General features: G+C 37.0%; 1 protein-coding gene across 4 annotated transcripts; it reads right to left on the bottom strand.

Annotated features, from left to right (window-relative positions):
* Positions 1–146: 146 nt before the first annotated feature.
* LOC114177863 (protein CHROMATIN REMODELING 4) lies at positions 147–20,362 on the bottom strand. Of its 4 annotated transcripts, XM_028063447.1 has the most exons (13): positions 19,941–20,362; positions 19,205–19,253; positions 18,816–18,875; positions 17,401–17,650; positions 12,661–12,762; positions 11,788–12,558; positions 10,972–11,079; positions 8,073–10,850; positions 7,139–7,296; positions 4,358–4,472; positions 3,835–3,917; positions 2,456–3,089; positions 147–2,348 (listed from the first exon to the last, which is right to left on the bottom strand). In XM_028063447.1, the coding sequence occupies exons 4-13, from the start codon at positions 17,632–17,634 to the stop codon at positions 321–323; spliced, it is 7,011 nt and encodes a 2,336-aa protein (XP_027919248.1). In that variant the 5' UTR covers positions 17,635–17,650; positions 18,816–18,875; positions 19,205–19,253; positions 19,941–20,362; the 3' UTR covers positions 147–320. The 4 variants fall into 4 exon arrangements, with proteins under 4 accessions (XP_027919248.1, XP_027919249.1, XP_027919250.1 ...); XM_028063448.1 differs by lacking the exon at positions 18,816–18,875; XM_028063449.1 differs by lacking the exon at positions 19,205–19,253.
* Between the last annotated feature and the right edge of the window lie 400 nt (positions 20,363–20,762).

Genomic DNA, 20,762 nt, shown 5'->3' with positions numbered 1-20,762 from the left:
ACTAATGTTGCTGCTTCCATCATGCGACTTAGTCCATTCTTAGGAAGCAATGAAGTACTAGCATTGTAATAGTGAATTACTATATTTATATCTGGTTCGAATTAAGAGAAAAAATGCCATGCTAGACAAAGAGGGAAGACACAATATCCAGCAAGCAACACTATATTTCATTTCACTTGGAGAAAAAACTTTACATGTTCTCAACAATCCTATATTTGCTAGTTCACTCACTGTCATACCTACAAAAATTCTAGCGCATTGGTGAAAAGGCTTCAGCAGCAAGAAAGAATTGGTTTCATTTTTTATCCAAAATACTACAGTTATGTTTCCTGATCTCTCACAGCATGGTCTGAGACAGTTCCCTCAGATGACACCTCCACTTCATCGGGCCGTTCAACCCGAGAGGGATCCGACTGAGTCTTGCTGGAATCTCCACTGTCAAGGTCATGTACTTCTTGTTCTTGAGGTGGACACCAAATTTTTGGTGAAACCTGCCTGGGATTCTTGTTTCTGAAGGCACCTTCTGAGTCTTTGAATTTGGCCCTTCCAACAGGCCTTGGCAATGGATGCTTGCTGTCAAGAAAGTTTGAAGCACCGGTGGTGATCGGTGGAAGATGGGGGCCGGGAGCAACACAGGATGCAACCAATTGAAGCACTTCAGGAGATGGAGACATCCCTGAAATTGCTTTTTTCGAAGAGTGTGACGAGTTTGCCACTTTCAAATTTAGAGGAGGCAAGTTAAGGTCAGATTCAATCTGCTGAGGTCCTAGAGGTCCTGTCTGAGAAAGTAGAGGCAATGGCGGGCCCGAAGGAATTGAGCTTGAGGCACCATTATCAACATGGTGGCTGCTATGCAAGTCCCTGCTGTTTCCAGCAAAATCTGGAAGACCCCGATTGAACTTGTGTGATCTTCTCTTCTTTTTCTTTTTGACACTACACCTGGGGTCCTTTGGTACGGAAGGAGGTGGTCCAGGAATCACAAATGGAGGAATTGTAGGCTTATCTTCCCCATATAACAGACGAACTGAATGAGCAATGGCTGATACTGTGGGTGGCAGTTCAGGATTGGGAAGTTTTGCGGGGGAGCTAACAGCTTCTCGTAACCAGTGGGGAAGCTTGTCTTTTGAAGAACTGCTTCCACCCACTTCCTCTACTTTTGAGTGCAAAAGATCAGATCTTATGGGGTTAGATAACAATCCAGAGCTAGTAGATTCGCCATTACCTATATTAACATGATTATCGCGCATATCATTTGGTGATCCATCTAGAAGTATGGGCAACTTTCCACGCTTGGTGTTTCCTTGGTCATCCTCCTTCTGCTGTGCATCAATGCTGCCTGAGCAATTCAAACCTAAAGAGCCCAAGGTACTGGTTCCAAAAGAATTGAATAGAAACGGTCTTTCAGTCAGTACACTCGAAGAAGTACCTGGTCTATCGGATGTTTCAGCCGAAGCACCTTCAGGAAATTTAGATCTGTTTTTATCATAACTCCAAGATGGAAGAGATGCAAAGTGATCATTTTGCATACTAGGTCGGTCCAATGCACTAAAATGTGACAGACTAGATGCAGAATCACCTATCCCTAGTTTCATGTCAGTCAGATGATTATGAAATTTTGGTGGCAAGAGAAATTTGCTCCCATGCAAGGCCCTTTCCATCATGCCATCAGAGATTGGAAAATGTGCTGATTTGGTAGATTTTGTCATCTTCGAGGATCTTTGCGTAGGAAAAGGTGGTCCCTGAAAGACTTTTACCTGTTCCTCTTCCCACCTCACGGATAAATCCTCCGATGTTTTATACTTTGAAAACTTTAACTTGGGATCTCGGAGCATAGCATCCCAATTACCTCTTCCGTGCCTACGAACACCAATCCATAGGGAATCAAGCTCATCTTCAGACCAGCCATCGGATTTTGACTTCTTTTTCAATAAATTACTTGATGCAGATCCGGTTCTCATCATTATGTTTTCAAGCACCTTCCTATGGTTCTCTGGGAAAGATGAGAACGTGGTTGACCTTTGTCCCAAACCCAAAGTAGGGGGTACATCCCTGTCTTGCTGATTATATCTGAATAAATCTTCAGGGGGTATTTTGAAATTAGGCAATGCTGGCATTGACGGAAGGTCTTGCATAGATCCATTCAAAGATTCAAGTCTTCCTCCTATAGACAAATTAGGCAAAAGGTCCAGATGTGAATTTGGTATGTTCTTGGTTGTAAGTGGAAACCTGGCCAGCAACCTTTCATCAAATGGCAGGTTTGGCAACGCCATCTTCTCCTGAAAATGAGAGAATCTAGCACCTGAATTCTCAAATGCATCAGATTCCTTTCCTTGCACAGAGGGTGGAAACTGCAAAATAAAAACAAAAAGAACGAAAGGGTACAAATCATAAAGACACATCCGTAATGCCAACTACAATTGACAATGAAATCCACACAAGTATAAAGAGAGCATACTGGAACAAATGGGAGACTGTTATCAGGGATGCTGTTTTTGAAACTTGGGTGTAAATTTTCGGAAGATGCATCTGCCAGCTTGGTATTTGCTGCCATTTCCTTACTTCTCACCTCAGCATCCATTGATGCAAGACTGAATGGAAACTCTTGTCTGGATCCATGTCTATTTTGTCTCCAATTTAACTTTGAAGTATTGGCTTCTGATGACTCTATTTGTTTTGCATTGGGAGCACAAAGCCCCAGTACGGGCAATAAATTGTTGGTGGACATATTGTTTGTCATGGTCAGTCCCCCCTTAGGATGACTTGGAAGAAAAATATCAGGGAGAGAACGGCTTAGGTTACTGACAGAAGCATCAAAGTGACTGCTCATTTTATGTTTGGAAAGCTTGTCAATCCTTGATAAGTCCGTGTTGCTATTCTGAGCTTCTGAAAGTTGTGTGTATTTGCTGTCCTCTAAGTTTATAGAAGGCAACTCTTGAACTGAGTGTGTTGGTCCAGCCGCTAGATCCCCACCTTTGGCAATGGCTGGAGAATGTGAGATTAACTCATTACTTAGAAGACCCTCAGGATTTGCTTCTTTAATCGCCTTTCTTCGCGCAAGTAGATCCTTTTGCCGAGCTCGGAGTTTAACACTGTAAAACAATAGTAAGTGAATATTCAGCATCGGAAGCCCATTTAATCATAAAAGCTTACTATTGGTATACAGAATCTATCACTGCTGGAGGAAATGATATCTTGGTCCGCTAGTTTGAAAATAACGGATTAAAATACTTGAACCACAATTAAATAATCACATCAGTAGAGATAGTTCTGAAGAGGGAACACCAATAGACTATAAATTGTTTAGAGGAAATTAAAGCATGGGTGTTCAAACTACCATAAACAATTAATCAGGCTGCATGTAGGACTTGCTTAAAGCTCTAGGTATATCTTTTCCAGAAGATAAAATTAAGGTATTGGAGGCTTATATTTACATATGAATTAAACAACTCCATGAAAAGAAAAAGAGGGAAAAAAAACTATATGCATTCAACATCTACTTTATAGAGAAAAAAAGAAGGAAAACAAACAAGGAGGAACTCCTCGACAATTTATTAGCGCACACAGGAAAACAAACTTCTAAATAGAATAATGCATTGTAATCACCCGCACACTGTCAAAAGAAACACACCCTTGAAAGCATCCTATGTATTACACCAAAAAGAGGTCATACAGACAAACTAACAGTACCAATGACAGACACCCATTTCAAAATTTTATAAAAAGAGGGGCTAGAGGAATGATGATAATAGATTGGAAGATGAACATGTATACATTTCCTTTAACAGTATTCAATAACTGTGAAGTAATTCAGAAAGTTCAAGAAACAAGTCATACTATTTGGTCTTATGGGCCCGTCCTGCTGGTGTATATTCACGCTCAGGCTCTGGTTCTGGCTCTTTTTCCTCTTCACCGCCACTCTGGTTGAACAAGCACACCATTAGAAAAGTTTAAAAAATAGACCAACAGAGTTTCTAAAAGAGTTAAACTAAACATACATGAGCTAAAGATATAAAACTGATTGACAGAAGAAAATTTCATTAGTTAAAACATCTTTTTATTTGCATTTAATTATTTAAAAAAACAAACTTTGACTTCCTACTTTTTTTCATCTTATTTTAATATTTCATTATTGAATTTCAGGAAAAATTGCCAAAAGTCCAAAACCCAACTAAGCCAACATTTAAGTTTTATTAGCTTTATATATCTGATAAAACACATGGGATGATATTTTAAGAAGTATGAGAAACAAAACTTCATCTCCCATCACTAATATTCAGAACCAAATACATAATTAAAAAATGTTTATCTCGTAAAGTTGTACGTTATACTGGTGAGTAGTAGAATCAAAGCAAATCACCTCACTCATTGTTTCACTTGGATGTGGAGCATATACTTCCCTATAAGAAACAGCTTTCCTCTGCCGCTTCCCTCGACCAAGAGCTGCTTCCTCTTCATTTTGATATTTCTCCCACCTACAAACCAAGTTAAGACAAAAAGTTTAAGCTAAAACATGTTGGTCACATCACTTGATAGCTAACTATGTCGTCAAATGCATGACCATGAATTTAAATAAATGTACTATCATCACTTGTAGAGATAAAAATTAAAAAAGTGGCTTCTAATAAGCATAGCTCCTTTAATATCATGTGCTCAAGAGTTCATTGTTTGCTGCTTTAGATTCTTATAAATAATAATTCTGCTACTATGTTAGAATTGTAGTTAGGATTTACATGGGTGCCTAAAGCCTTTTTTAGTTTACAATGATCTGCAATTTATGTATGCGTGAGAAATGTGCCACTTCATATAACCAAGACCTGAGTGTAGCCAAGGACCTGTGTTTTCAGAGATTTTAAAATATTATTCTAAGTTACAAAAGGCCGTCAATTAGACTAATTTCATTTAAATTCAGAAATTCCTCCAAATTTTGGAACGGGAAGGACATCTTGAATAGAAGCAGGAGTTCCACTGAGGATGAGAAAAAAGGTGTCTTTAAAAACGGTAAAATCAATTGACATATAGGATCTTTTGGTAGTTGGAGAATAGCATTGAGATCCTTTTTTAAGCCGAAAATATTCCATAAAAACACATTTAATAGCCTTTGAGAGACATTATCACAAATAAATAGAACCAAACACTCTAGGAGAGACATGAAATAAAGGAAAATTTGGAAAAATAATGAAGTGAGGAATTTGATTTTCGAAAGAGAAAGAGGGCATTCTGTTTATTAAAAATTAGCAGTGAGAGTGTACAGTAACAATGAGATGTATATTCTTCCTCTATGCAATGTCATTTTGTTGAGGTATGCGTGGACAAGTGAACTGACACAAAATACCTTGTAAGGATAAGAAAGAAAAAAAGGTCAATAAAAGGACATTTTTTTAGCATTATCACTCCAAAATATTTCAATTATTTTTTCAAATTGGTTCTTAATCTCATTAATAAGGACATGAATAAGGACAAAAGTTCAGGTATGCCTTTCATTAAATAAACTCAAGAACAATAGAATAAATCATCAATAAAGGTTAAAAAATATATAAACCATAAGATATGACATGGCTAGGTCCCCAAATATTTGAATGAATGGTAGAGAAAACTAGGTTACATCTTTCTCAATTTGCTTTGAAAATGATGACCTATCATGTTTTCCTTGTACTTGGTACTCAAATATATGAATGATTGATAGAGAAATACTCATACTCTTGTTACTCCTCATCAAAAACCTTGGACTCTCCGTTTTCAGATTTAGGCAAATGGGTTAACTTGTCCAAGAAACCATGCAAGGAGTAGCAACTTTCTTAGGTATCACCTATTCTTTTGCAATATATGCATTCAGGACATCGACTCCAGCCACCATGTCCTCTTCAGTTACTATTACCTCCTCCTTTTCCACGTGGTGCTACCATTATAGATGTTTCAATAACTACACTTGAATTTATATCTTTTAACAATGTAACCCGAAGAAGTCTAGTTACTAAGTTGTCTAATGAAGGAATCTAATCACCATCTAAAGTTATATAATGCGGTCAAAATCTAAGTGTAGACTTCTCAAAATTAGGATTATGTATAACTTATCAAGTATTTTGTTCATATCCTCTATAGGATTATGTATATCATATCTAGAAATATGTAACCGCTGATTATATTCTAACATCCTCATATGAATTAGCCATGAGAAATCTCTTTAGTTCTTCTAATGTAGCCCAAGCCTTTGCTATATGTGAGATCATATCATGATTGGTCTGCATAAGAGGGACAACTCTTTTGAGTCATACCAAAGAGATATTGAATGTCATTAGCAAAAATATTTTGTATCTTATTCCAAAAAGAAGAGCATCTCTTAAAGGAATTGAGTATTTCTAAGACATCTTGTTCAACTGACTACCAAAAAACAACAAATAGTTGGAACTCCAGTTTTTACCACTAAGATTTATCTTCAGTGAGGAAACCACTGACTTCCTTTTCCAAATGGTCATGGTATCCTTGAGCAAGGAAACACAACTCAATGGAGGTGGACCAAGATAAGTAGTTCTTCATGTTGAGTTTGGCCATGGCCATTAGGATTGGCCCAAAGGAACGAGAAGAAATAGTAGAAGCTATTATAGAGACAGAGCCACAAACAGATTTGAGACAGGGAAAAACCCAAAGTCGTGAGGAGTGAGATCTGACTAACTATCCAAGCAGTGGTCCAGTGTGATCCTGACATTGCAAAGGCAGCTCACAGGACACACAAGCCTACTGACGGGCTGACAGAGATCAGCATATGCCAGTCTGTCATGAAGCTTTTGGTGTAGTGACCACTGGGGGTTGGGTCCTGCCACTCAAGGCACACTTAACCTTGACTTTTGCTGGACAAAACAGTGGTGGATGACAGCCGGAAACAGTGGACAATGGTTGTCTGATGATAAGAGAAGATAGATAGGGCCCTTGATACCAACTTGAATTAGGATATGATAAAAATCAGTGAGTATCTTAGCTGATGTGTATTATATATATACAAAAACGAATACAATACAAGAAAACGTTATATCCTATAGCACTCAACTCTTGGTCTAGTTACATATACCCAAAAAGCAGCATTATAGAAGTCGTACATTACAATAACAATCATAATTTTAACAGAGACAATAACGCTACTTACCTCACACGCAGTAGTTTGTCCCATTCATTTTCTTCATTGACATTCACTGTGTTATCCTCTCTCTTCTCAGAATTTTGTGGACACGTGTCATCAGTCCCATCAGGAGGAGATTCACCCACTACATGCTCTTCAGTTGGTTCATCATTCCACTCAAGGGCCTAAATAAGAAATTTTGAAGTCACAATAGGGGCAGAGTTTAAACACTCAATTATATCTAACCATAAGAGCACAATGACACAATTTAAGAAAAATCAAAATGGAGGACTTAATCATGCAATTAACGTGATAGAATCAAGTTTATGAGAGAAATAAACTTGCAGAAAATGGCAACACAGTGCATGAGGCTCCCAACAAGTGCAGTTTGGGGAGTGTAGACATGCACAGCCTGACTCGCACAAGTAGATAGATTATTTATAGGATTTAAACACATGATAACCAGGTCAGAAGGCAGCAACCTTACCATTTCACCAAGGCTTGCCCTTAGAGAAAGAAACATGTATCATTAAAAATAAATGGAATGAATTTCCATAGAATTAAGTACACGGGACAGAAGCATCAGCAAATTCTTAGTATTGATTGTTTACATGTTAATCCTATAGACAACTAAAAAACCATATATAGGGTCAAGTATAACCATTAGTGACAACAGGAAAACTTCAATGACCATATAAGCACACAAACTACAAAGAAGCTTTTATAAAGCAAAGGTACCTAACCTAAGAAAGGGAAAAGAATAAAACTCCCCAAGAGAAACAAAAACACAGGACAAGGGAGTATGTCCATGTCTAAAACAACAAACAAGCAAAACAGGATTCAAGAAAGCTCAAAAGGCCTGCCACATGACTAAGTTTATTGCCCCATTGGTAATATTCTAGCTTCAACTGAAAGTCCAAAGAAAAATATTTTATCAACTAGAGTTAATCAATTATCTCACCTTCACTGAACCCAGCATATCATTCTCAGAATCCCCTTCAGCATTATCAGTTGAACCATCTTGGAGGTTTGAACGGTCAAGCAATTTTAAAATAGCATTTTCATCCCACAAAATCTTGCTATTGCTATCAGTACACTTATCCTTGTATACATCTCCCAGACCACCAGTCCTCTTCCGATGCTTATGTTCTACATCTGCTACAGGCTCATCTTTGCTACTATTGTTATTTTCACTCATGTCCTTCCCGTTCAGTCCTGGAGAATCGTTGAAGAGCTCCTCAGTTCCCCACTTTAGAATATCTTCTACTTCTTTTTGTGATCCAGACTTATTTACAAAAAGCTGGTCAAGCATCAATTTCTTCTTAGCAAGCTGCAAGATGCGCTCTTCAACACTAGCACGAACCACAAGCCGGTAGACCAAAAGCCTATTAGATTGTCCAATTCTATGTGCTCGATTCATTGCTTGGATATCTGCATGGGGGTTGAAATCAGAATCATAGATGATGACAGTGTCAGCGGTTGCCAAATTTATTCCAAGTCCACAAGAGCGAGTGGATAACAAGAAAACAAATCGACTTTTGTCTTGGTTAAAGCGTGCAATTGCTGTCTGGCGATCAGCTACAGAAACAGATCCATCTACTCTCTCATATGTTTTAGGCCCAAATTCTATAGTTAAATAATCCTCGAGGATGTCAAGAAGCTTGGTCATTTGAGAGAAAATAAGAACTCTGTGACCTTCCCTGTGTAAAATCTTTAGCATAGAATGTAGAAGAGTCAACTTAGCTGAAGCCTTTATTCTCATTTCATGAAGGAACTCGACAGAACCAGATTCAGGCTCAGTTCCTGGTATGAGGTATGGATGATTACAGACCTTCCTCAATTGCATCACAATGTTCAGCATTGATTGTTGGGCAACCCCTTTCCCAATATTCCGCAATATCTGATAATTCTTTGTAAGCATTGCACGATAATATTCAGCTTGGATGGATGACAACTCAACAGGAACCATTCTTTCAGTCTTGGGAGGGATATTTTGCATGGCATCCTTTTTAAGTCTACGAAGCATGTGAGGAGCAACAAGTTTTTTCAATTCATCAACTTTCTCTGCAGTCGTAAGATCATTAAATTTCTCCTCAAAAGAAGATAGAGAAGGAAATGAAGCTGGCTGCAAGAAGTTAAGCAAGTTGTACATCTCGCCAAGGTTGTTCTGGAGAGGGGTACCTGTCAACAGTACACGGTGTTGGAAAGAGAATGTATTTAGCAAACTGAAAAGCTTACTTCCAGAATTCTTCAGTCGATGACCCTCATCAACAACAAGAACTTCCCAAGGAACTCCACGTAAATGGGAATAATCAGCAAGAACCATTTCATACGTAGTTAAAAGCACATTAAATTTATAGGCTTCAGTTTTCTTACTCAATCCACTTGGATCATTAGCATGCCATTCATACTGGCGAATCATGGCTCTAGCCTTAGCACAGCCATGATATTCAACAACATTCACATCTGGAGCCCATAGTGCAAATTCAGCAAGCCAATTAGGCATTGTAGACAGTGGTACCAAAACCAAGCAAGGAAGTGAAACTTTGAATTCAAAATACAAAGATGAAAGAAAAGCAATAGCAGATACTGTTTTCCCAAGTCCCATCTCATCGGCAAGTATCACATTTTTGGACTTATACCAGCATTTGCGCAACCAGTTCAGTGCCTCAAGCTGATGAGGAAACAAAGAACCACCTTTCAAATCCTTGGGTTGCTCTGTAAGATTGAAAATATCATTTTGATGGTCATTGTTTCTCCTAGTTGAATTTTCCTTTGATGAATCCTTTTCCAACGTGAGAGTTTCGAGCTTATTAAAAAGTGTAATCAAATGAGAAGAATTTTGAAGCACTGGTTCATCTAAACTTTCCCAAGTGCATTCATCATAAGGCAGTCCACTCCACTTTACAAATGCTTCAGATGTTCCATGTTTGGAAGTTTGAAGGGCTAGCACCCGCTGAGGCTGCTTCCAGCGCTCCTCACAAATATTAATTATTGCCATCCCATACTTTGCCTTATAATTTTCTAGTTTTCTCTTTGCAAGAACTTTTAACTGGGATTCAGAAATCCAACTATTATGAATATGAGACTTTCCTACCCATTTAACAAAAAATTCATAGAAAACCTCCTCTCTATTTGGACAAGCACAATCAATTGCATTAGCATCCTGAGCTTTATCATCAATATTGCCACTCATCCCCTTCTCCACATTCATTTCCTTTTGATCTGTTTCAAGAGAGACATGTCTTTCACAATTCTTTGGAAGCTCGCTGTTATCCTTGCTTTCTAAAGCAACATTAATGCTCTCCTCTGTCTCAAGCTTGTCATTTGGTTTTTGCAATTGTTCAGCAGATACAGCAGAATCATCTTGATCTATACCGTCCCTGGCACAGGAACCTAAATCATCAGTGGCTTTACTCGATGAATCAATAGGATTTCCTTTTTTACTTTCTTTTGTTACTGATCTTCGATATACATGAATTGTTTCCACTCTATTAGTGTTTATCAACATTCCTTCTTCATCAGAACTCTTGGCAACATTTTGATGATCATCAACATGATTTTCAGTTGACTCCGCATCCAAATCATTAGCACAAGTAGAATTATCCTCTAAAAGCCTGGACTGATTTTCTGATATGACCAGATCACCAGAAGGCGAGCCACCCTCAACGTTCAAAGACAAATTATGTAATGAATTTGTATTCTCACCATGAATTCGACACCCTAGAACCCGATCAACCTGTGAGATGGATAGGCAAGTAGAGTGAGTTATGATAATCACACAAAAGGTGCTGGGTGAGGTATTTTCTTAAACACAAAAAATGCAAATCATCAGAGACAAGATCTTTTCAGAAGGCTACCTGCAGAGACTCAACAACTGCACTATCTTCGTGCATCAAAGTTTCGTCTACAAGATTTTGTGCTTTATCCAGGTCATTTGATGTGTCTTTCATTACTCGAGAAAACTTCTGCATCCAGGAGAAAACAAATCATGCCTACGGTGTAATAAAAATGTAATAGAATCTCAACAATTATAATACTATTACTAAGCATATTTTAGACAGTATATTTAATATAAATCAAGGATGAGAATGTAGAATTAATACATTCAAATAACAGACTAACATACTATACCATGTCATGCTGCTCTGGTACCTATAAAACACACAGCTACAGCCAACTAATTCCAACCCATTGTAGCAAAACCTTGCATACTTTGAGAAACACGTGTGCCTCATTTTTCTTATTTTTCTGCAGTGTGTAATACACCTAAATTTTGCTCACAGAACAAGTGTCTAAACGGAACAAGTATCTGTAATTAATTTCCAGAAGATTCGTAAACTATATAGTGCCACTAAACCAATGTGATAATTTAAAGTAGTCATGCTTTAACAGCACTATTTAATATTAGTATACCATGGTCAAGAATTGATGTCAGCAGAAAAAAACAAAATGCTCAAACTCAACATATTTTGGGATAAAGTGGAAATTTGAAATATAATATATATCAGATCAAATATGTTAAGTTGGTAATAAATATACAAACACTTTTACTCCATAAATAAAAATGTCAATATTATTATGACAGGATTTAGTCACTGTTATTATTATTAAAATGATATCCATATTTAAACTAACAAGTAAATAAAAGTGTTTAATAGAGGAGGAACAGGTACCTCATCTTTCTGCTGGGCTTGAGAATTCTTGTTTCCAACATCCTCTTTTGGTATAGATGCAGAAATGCTATGGGTTATAGACTTCTGCTTCTTGTGTACTTTATTATTCCCAGACTTGGACTTTGTAGAAGAAGGATTGACAATTTTTTTGCCCTTTTCAGTCTTCTGCTTTTTTTGACTAGTATTATCGTTAACTTTGTTCTTCCTTTTTCTCACGTCCTCTCCACTAGCAGCAATAGCAAGAACGAGTGGTTTCCTTAAAGGAATCTTATTGCAAGGTGAAGAAGTCTTACCCTCCAGTTGTTCATCATTTGCTTCTAAATCAGTAATTTTAGACGGCGATAAAACTACCTTGGCTGGTGAAGTTGACTTCCTGTCTACAGGGGAGTCTGTTGGGGACATGCTTGATTTCTTTTCATCAGCATCCACACATGACGAAGTTCCTTCCATAGGACTCCCAAGAGACGCATCAATAGGTTTGTCGCTACCAGTTTCATCAACTGAGGAAGACAACAATTTCTTTCCAAAAAATTTGACTCCCACGGTTGAAATAGATTTCCCTTTGCTTGAGGACCTTTTCTTTGAAATAAGTTTGCTTCCAAAAAGTCCAGATACTTTTTCAAGGTTAAGTGAGTTGACTTGGCCTTTTGATTTTGCAGGGACAGTCTTTGTCCTTGCTCGTTTTGAAATTGGATCCAGGTGGTTTATGGGCTTTAGTTGATCCTTTCCTTCAAAGCAACTTGGACATTGCCACTTCCCATTAGGGATGCGCTTCAAGAGATAAAATCCCAAATGGTTTCAGATTCAAAAATCCCAAGAATCAAAACTTTGTAGTTGAACGAAAGCACGGCATGAAACCAGACTCGAACATACCTTAAGAGGGGGATCAAGACATTGTAAATGATATGTGCGAGGACAGCTATCACAGCACAATAAGTTGCCACCAACATCACAGATCACGCATTCATAGTAATACTGGATCATAGGTTTTATTATATTTTGTTAGAGCAGCCAAATGGAAATAATAACAAAATATTCTTCATATAATAAATAAAATATTATTTAAGAAAAGAAGTAAGGAAATTGGAGACTGAGGATAGCACAATACAATGAAAGGATATTACTGAGAAGACAATAACATCCAAATCCAATACCATTGTATATATCCCAAAAATATTTTACCAGAAGAGGTTATGTGAGAATGATAGTACAAAGACGGAAATAACAATACATGCTCTAAAAGGTAACAAGAAAGATTAGACAAGCAAAATAACATGAGGAAAGCAAGCACGCTATGGCACTATGGACCGATCTGGTTAAACTTCTCTATATGCTTTTAGGAGAAGAAAAAATAAGTAAACTTCTCTATAAGCTAAAACTAACTTTGCATAAGTGAAAATATGATTTTGGAATAGCCAATATGGGAGAGCTTCCACAAATTATTTAAATTGTGAAGGACTTGTTTAAATTTATCCTTCTTCATTTCTTTTCCTACAAATGTCTATGGAGAAATTCGTCAATGTAGGCCCTGCATATAATTAGACCAAGAAACCTTGGAGAACCCATAAGCTCAATTCCAAAGGACAAGGACAGCTTTCCCAGATAAGAGGAAGCAGAATATACTTCTGCTTCAAATATTTTTCCACGTAATTCCTAATCAATATCAAATAAATGCATAACATTGACACATACATCTTAACCAAATCTGCTAAGCTACCAGTCAACGGAAAACGTAGTGTGGCTAATTGTATCAGGGTATCTGTGACTAGCTTTTTTTTATCAGCCTGTGACAAGGTAAATAAGTCTGCTAGTAGGCTTCAGGTAGTGGTACTGTAGGTTATATCCAGATCTTTATTTTTCTGATGTGAGACTAGACAATGGTCAGAAGTAGCTTCAGTGGTCTCATGAATGCCAATAAAAAAATAAAATGAAAATGCTAAATTCAAATGGAGAAAGAAAATACTGTTGAAGGCGTACACTTGGGCATTAGTTTTGACCTGAAGGTGCTTCATCCAATGTAAGGCTAATTCAAGTTCTGTGTAATCATACCCCAATGCTAACAAGGCTATAAATGAGTTTGGCATGTTTCCATACAAAGATGTCAAAATGCATCCATGGCCAGCTTCAGAGAGTAAATTCGGCAGTAAGAAAACAGTGTAGTGGGTAGACTTAAAGCTAGGCTTGCTGATACCGGAGAGAAGTCATCAGCACCCACTTCAAAAAGATGCTTGCATGGAAATGCATGACAGGTGGCAGGATTCTTAACAGTTTTAGAAGCAGTCTGAACTCTGAAGAGAAATTCTAAATTTAGCGTCCCAGGTCTCAAAGGCATCTTTTATCAGAAGGAGCAGCAGTTTGAATGAGCTTTTAGCTGTACTCAATGACCAAGATGATGGAGGTGCTGTCACATTCAGCAGATGAATCACACTATCACGCTTGGACTGCACTGCCTCCTGCACCTCAAAGTAAATTGAGTAGGCTGAACTACATATGGGTAGAGGATTATCTGGAACAATGATTTTGGGCTAGTCTATGGAAGAACCAGCTGGAGAACATGCCTCACACTCCCTTATGCACTAGTGGGGAATGATTGGTCAGATTTCAGCAACTCACATGTGGTGACACATTAGAGGAAAATAGGCAGCGATCTTCCAGTAGTTGAGTAATTTGAGCCAAGCAAACAAGATTGTTGGATCATTCAGAATGAATAAAACACCCATTAGGTGTGGGTGCAGAAGTCAAATCATGAGGAATAGAAGTAGCCAAACACTCATGAAAGGAGAGAAAAACAAGCTTAACAACTAATTAATTGAGGAAAAAACTCCGAACAGCTGTATATTGGAGGTAAAAAAAAATAAGGGTTCCAGTGGCTAGAATTAGTTCACAATGGGAAAGTAAGAACCATCAAAAGAAAACCATGAAAGAGAGTTCGATAGTTTTCAAAGAGGAATAGTGCAAGAGTATGCCACAGAAAAATATTGCTTTCATACCATGCAAATAATTAGAGTATGAAGAATTATGTGTATCTGGGTTGAACTCTAATCTCTTGGTTAGTATAGGTAATCAATAAATGAGCTAAATTATTAGCTCATTTGCAGCCTATCAGTAACACATACACATCAACGTCAAAGTTTTATTTTTAGACAAGCTAAACCTAACACTTTTTTTTTTTTAATTACAAGCAATAATATCATTACTTACCCCCTCTTTGGACATCAGAATCTAGAAAGCCCCTCAATGGTGAAGTTGACACACCAAAGATGAGAACAAAGGAACGTAGCAACAATTGTCTAGACCCAGACAAAATAGAAAACGCATACAGCAAATGATGCACTAGGAAATATTCAAATTCTCAAAATTAGCACTCAAATTAGCCCAAGGGTTACAACCACTATTTATTATAATAAAGCATTTGCTACCAAAAAGGAAAGGATAAATAAAATAAAAGCCCAACACAACCCTATGACACTCTACATTTTTAAGTTTTAAATTATAATAAAATCTAGCTCTCAAAAGGACGGCATAAATAAAAAACTAGCATAATACCATAATATCCTCAATTAAAATAAATAGCCTACAATCATGTTAGCCTTATACATTTTGAGAAAGTCACAATCAATTTCCTTCAAATATCTATATCTCCGGATCAATCTAGGTCAGAAACCATTTTCATTTAAACTACATTGAAAATACAAAATATTTGTCTTAATAAAGTCCCAAACGCTGTTTTGAAAAAAGATCTAGTATTAATAAGTAAGTTTTGCATTCTTTTTCTTTAGTTCACCCTGCTATTTGGGGTCCCTCTCATACTATTACCCCTTTAGGTTTTAAATATTTTGTTACATTTAGTGATGATTATTTGAAATGTGCTTGGATTTGTTTAATGAAGTGTCAACCAAAGCTGTTTTCTATATTTCAAATGTCATCTAATGAAATCAAAACACAATTTGGTATACCCATACGTGCTTTTAGTAGTGAATATGCTCGTGAATATTTTTCTAACCAATTTCATCAATTCATGAAATCCAATGGTACCCATCATCAAATTTCATGACCTCATACAACTTAACCAAATGAAGTAGCTAAACACAAAAAAAGACATTTTATTTAAACTACTTGAATGCTTCTTCATAGTCATCTTCCACACCATTTTTTTAGGGGATGTTGTCCTTACAAAAATGTCATCTCATTAATCGGATGCCATCATTTGTCCTTAATGATCAGGTACCCCACTCTATCCTTTTTCCTTATTTGCCTCTATACAATCTTCCTCAACCTGTTTTTGTTTCCACATATAACCTCAAAAACTTTCTCCTTAGTCAGTCAAGTGTCTTCGTAGGATATCATCACTCTCAAAAAGGGTATCGATGTTTCTCTGAATATATCCATAGGTATTGTGTCTGTTGGTGTCTCTTTCTATGAGTTTGTTCCATATTATACAACTATTCATTATAATGATGACATATGTAGTCACCTTCCCACTACCATCAACCTTCCTTCATCAACACCGAATGACTCTACCATAACTCGAGATGCTTCTCCTAAACCACTTCAGGTATATTAACATCGTTCATGACCTATTGATATTTCAGTATGGGATCCATATTCAACAGATAATGATATAGTGGAGGTCATGCTAATATTTTCCCGAAGCCATCTCCCATACCAAATTTGGTCCATCTGAAAATGATTGGCCAATTGTTATTTGAAAAGGTACTCGTTTTATCAATAATCATTTTCCTGCTATACAAAGCTTAGTTATCATAGGGTTTCCCCCATACAATATACTTGTTTGTCTCCATTCATGTTTCTAAGTATCCAAGTGAAGCTTTATCTCAACCAGAGTGGCAATAAGTAATGATTGATGAGATGTGAGACCTTCAAAGTAATGGTATTAGGGAATTGGTTCCTATACTAATGGTAAATCAATTGTTTGGTGTTAAGGGTTGTACACTCTTAAATCAGGACCTGATGAACATTGATCGCTGTAAAGTTCGATTGGTTGCCAAAGGACAAACAAAAATCCATGTCAATTATGAGGTCACTAGACCTATAACCTGCTGCTGGTTAGTTTAGGAAATATGGGCAGATAATTCTAAGGAGACAAATCCCTGTCATTATGGGATTGTTTCTAAATACATCAACCTAGTCTTAATAGTGAGATACAACGGTGATAAAGAATAAAATTATGACAAGGATGAAATATAAAACTTCCTAAAATACAGAATGACCACCACGGTTTTAACATATAATGACCAGATCACCTACAAGTCCAGTTTCCAGTTAAACTAGTCGAACCCAGCCAGTCCAGTCCGAGTTTAATAACATGTCTACATAGATGTGAGGTATTTCTTACATCTACTGCTCTATATTTTGTTCTTCTGGTCTCCTTTTCAAGGATTGTTTCCTGACTGTTGCAATTACCCATTCTCATCAATAAAATTCCTATTCTATCCAAAAACAATAAAGACATTGTCACAAGTTACATTGGACAAGCCATGATATGCTTAATGACAATACTAAAGACCATTTTACTCTTCATAAGTTGGGTTTCCAACATCCCCTCTTTTTGCCTAATGCAATAAATAAAGTGGACTCAAAAAGTTAACTTACCCCATCATTTCCTTTCTTTTTAGATGAAATTTGACCGGTAGGTACTTCAGTCTTTAGCGAACGTTTAGCTGAAGCATTTCTAGAAGATTCAGATGTTAGTGAATTTTCTTCTTTACTATTGGATTGGTCTTTACCAGAGGACTGATCTAGTCCAAAAGGAAGCTTTCTCCGCTTACGCTTTAAAACCCAGTTCCTGTTCAGCATTTTAGGCGCTGATGATTTGTTTTCCTTCATTGTTCAAAGATGCATCCTGCATAAGCAATCTACTTTGACCATCAGCATGTCATGAGAAAAATGAAAATTCAAAGCATTATAGCTTATAAAACAGCATTAAACATACCTGCTCATTAACAGAGTGCACAGAAAACAATTACATAAAGTACCACAAGCAAATGACATGGAAATAAAACAGAAAATAATTTTGAGCAATAACTAAAAATTAAATTAGTCCTGGTAATCAACAGTGTTTATCGTAATATTATAAGTAAAGTTCAACCATTAGAAAAAAAAAAAATCCAGATGTGTTCCCAATTAATGAAACATTCTTCTAATATATTCAAAGTATAAACCGCCATTGTACTTTATTTAGATAAACAAATAATTTATTAAGAAATAAAGGAGAGATATAAAAGCAAGTGGATAAGAAATCCTAAAAAACTGAAAACTACACCAAGAGAGAGAGATAAAAACATGAGACTAAGAACATGAAAAATGTAGCATAACATGCCTATCTCTCTGATGATCTTTCAAAGATGTCCCCTTAATAAGAACTTTGACATAACACTACAAACAACTAACATGCATTCAACCTTTTTAAAAGATTTATGTAGTCCTCCTTTTCTATTCCTCTTATCATAGACACTTTTCATGATCTCGTAATATCACTCAACATGGGAAGCATGCAAAAAGGATTCAAGAGAGAATATGACACCACATTTCGTAATCACTCAGCAGAATTCAAAATATCAAGTCTGCATTTCAATCTATTCTTCTTTCCCACAACTGCAATCACCAAAAACTGTCTCTGATCAAGAATCCATCAGCTGGTTGAACAAAGCATCCTCTTTGAAAACAAAACCAGCATAATAAGAATTTTTTGCCTCAAAAGGAAAGGTTTGATGGTAGCTAAATGGGAATCAGTCCAAAAAATTTGAAGCTTCAACTCATGTTTGAGACATTAGCCAAAATAGATGGGCTTTGATTATAGTAAATGCAATCGTATCGTATCCAAGATTCACCAACAATACAAGAAATTATATGCAAATCCTGTCATCTGATGTGTGACTTATTCCAAGATCTAACAAATTTGGAAAATCTAGCCTACTTAAATCTTGAGATAGGCCTTAGGTAAAACTGAAACCGGGATAGTTGAAGCGAATAACATTATTGCTGTTGATAGAAAAACGATTTCTAACCTGCCGATTGCTAAGGCAATGAGTCCAGTCAATGCAAAATCGATTGCCTTGAACAATAATCTGTGAGCGTGTGGTTGGAAATCATGTTAACATCAGGTAGCAAGGCGTATCAAAGAATGTAGTAATTAAAAAGGCCAAGTAGCGGTACATGATGTAACAATGCCAAATCAAAGCAAAAAGTCGCATAAGAATGATAATTTACAACATCACAAAACCAAGCAAGCCTTTTTACATTTAGGAATGAACATTTCAGGACCAAACAAATAAACTCTATCCCCCACTGCCCCAGAAAAATATCAAACAAAAGCCATTTGTTTAACATTTATGACTCAGAAATATTTGAACGAAACGCTTATTCAAGGATAGATTAACATGAATAACAGCATTACCTTCTACTGAGGAAAGTTAGAAACATCGAATCAATCCCTTCCGCCAATCCTGTCACAAATGTTAGCATTCGGTAGTCCCCAATGCACAACCACATTCATTACAAGCGAAAAAGACATCCAAGAATAAAACACGCCATTGCCCCTAAAAATGAATATAAAGACTACACAACGAAAAATTTCCTCAGCTTCTGTAGATTCGCAACTCAATTGATATCTACATTCATTCCTCAATCAAAACAAGATCAGATCATTCAATTAGCACAGACAGACTACTATCACGTAAAAACTATTAATCATGATGAATCTGAATAATCATACACAATCTCCATCAAAAGTAAAACAAGCAGCACATACATAATGAACAAGAAGTCAGAGTATGTCCCAGCACATCACAAACAAGAAACACCACAAAAGCCGCCAATCCACACCCAACAAACGGTGAAGCATTCCGCACATTCAACTCACACAAAAACCCTCAAGTCCCTTGGAGGAACAAGTGGAGTCAGAAAGCAGCACAAAATCCAAGTAACAATCCTGCTCATTGAACCAAGAAAATCTGCAAGCGTGAACCACAATCACAGGCCAAGTAGCTTGAAAATCAAGGGACTCAACTAACACAAAACCAAAAGACCCAACTGAAATTGAACATCAACAAGAGGCAAACACAAAACCCCAGAAGCCAAATTCGAGCCAAAACCACAAATGAAGAGCAAAGATGGAAAATTGAGAAGCATACCAGGCTGGGCTACGGATCAAATAGCAGCACGGGCCAGGATTGCATGAGAAGGAAAAGGGAAAGTGGAGAATAGGGAGAGAAGGTATTAGGGCATGGATGCAAGGAGATGAGAGATACGAGGAAAGAGAGAGAGAAAGAGGGCAGACAAATGAATAAATAGAGAGAGAAAAAGAGATAGCTGTTGTTGTTGTTTGTTGATGTTGTCATGTAGAGAGAGAAAGACACACAAATACGGATTCGCCGGGGTCATAGGACGGGGTTACTCTCTGACATGGCAGGAGAGAGAGAGAGTTGTTGTGCTCTCTCTCTTGCTCTTTTGTTGAAACCCCAAACCACTCTTCCACTCCAACCATGCCACGTGGCACCACCACGAGCCTTTGCCTTTCTTCTTGCATTCTCCTTCTTCCCCTCACAACACAATCTCTTTCTGCTTCTTCTCCTCATCACATTCCCTTCTCTTGCTTCCTATATCTCATTCTCTGCATTATCACTTTTCTCATAATCATTTTCCCTCAAATTTTCCTCAACTTTTCCCTCCCTCACACTCCTTTTTTCCTTCACCAAATATGAACTCAGGGACCCAGCCAAAGACCACTTGAAAGTTAGTTAAAATTTTCGAAATTGAAGATCCTTCAAAAATATCAGTAAAATTATTTTATCTTATTCCAGATAAACAGAATTATCTCTAATTTAAGATATCTCATAAGATTATTTATTAACAGCATGTCTCTCTCAATCTTAAATTAGAAACTACTAGGTTAGTTGATCAAAAGTAACTGTTTTTTTGTTTCGTTTCTTCATGAATTGTTTGTGCCTGTTCAT

This window comes from Vigna unguiculata, chromosome 3 (assembly GCF_004118075.2).
Source record: "Vigna unguiculata cultivar IT97K-499-35 chromosome 3, ASM411807v1, whole genome shotgun sequence".
NCBI lineage: Eukaryota > Viridiplantae > Streptophyta > Magnoliopsida > Fabales > Fabaceae > Vigna > Vigna unguiculata.
The sequence above is the reverse complement of the archived record's forward strand: the minus strand, read 5'-3'. Positions and strand labels throughout refer to the sequence as shown.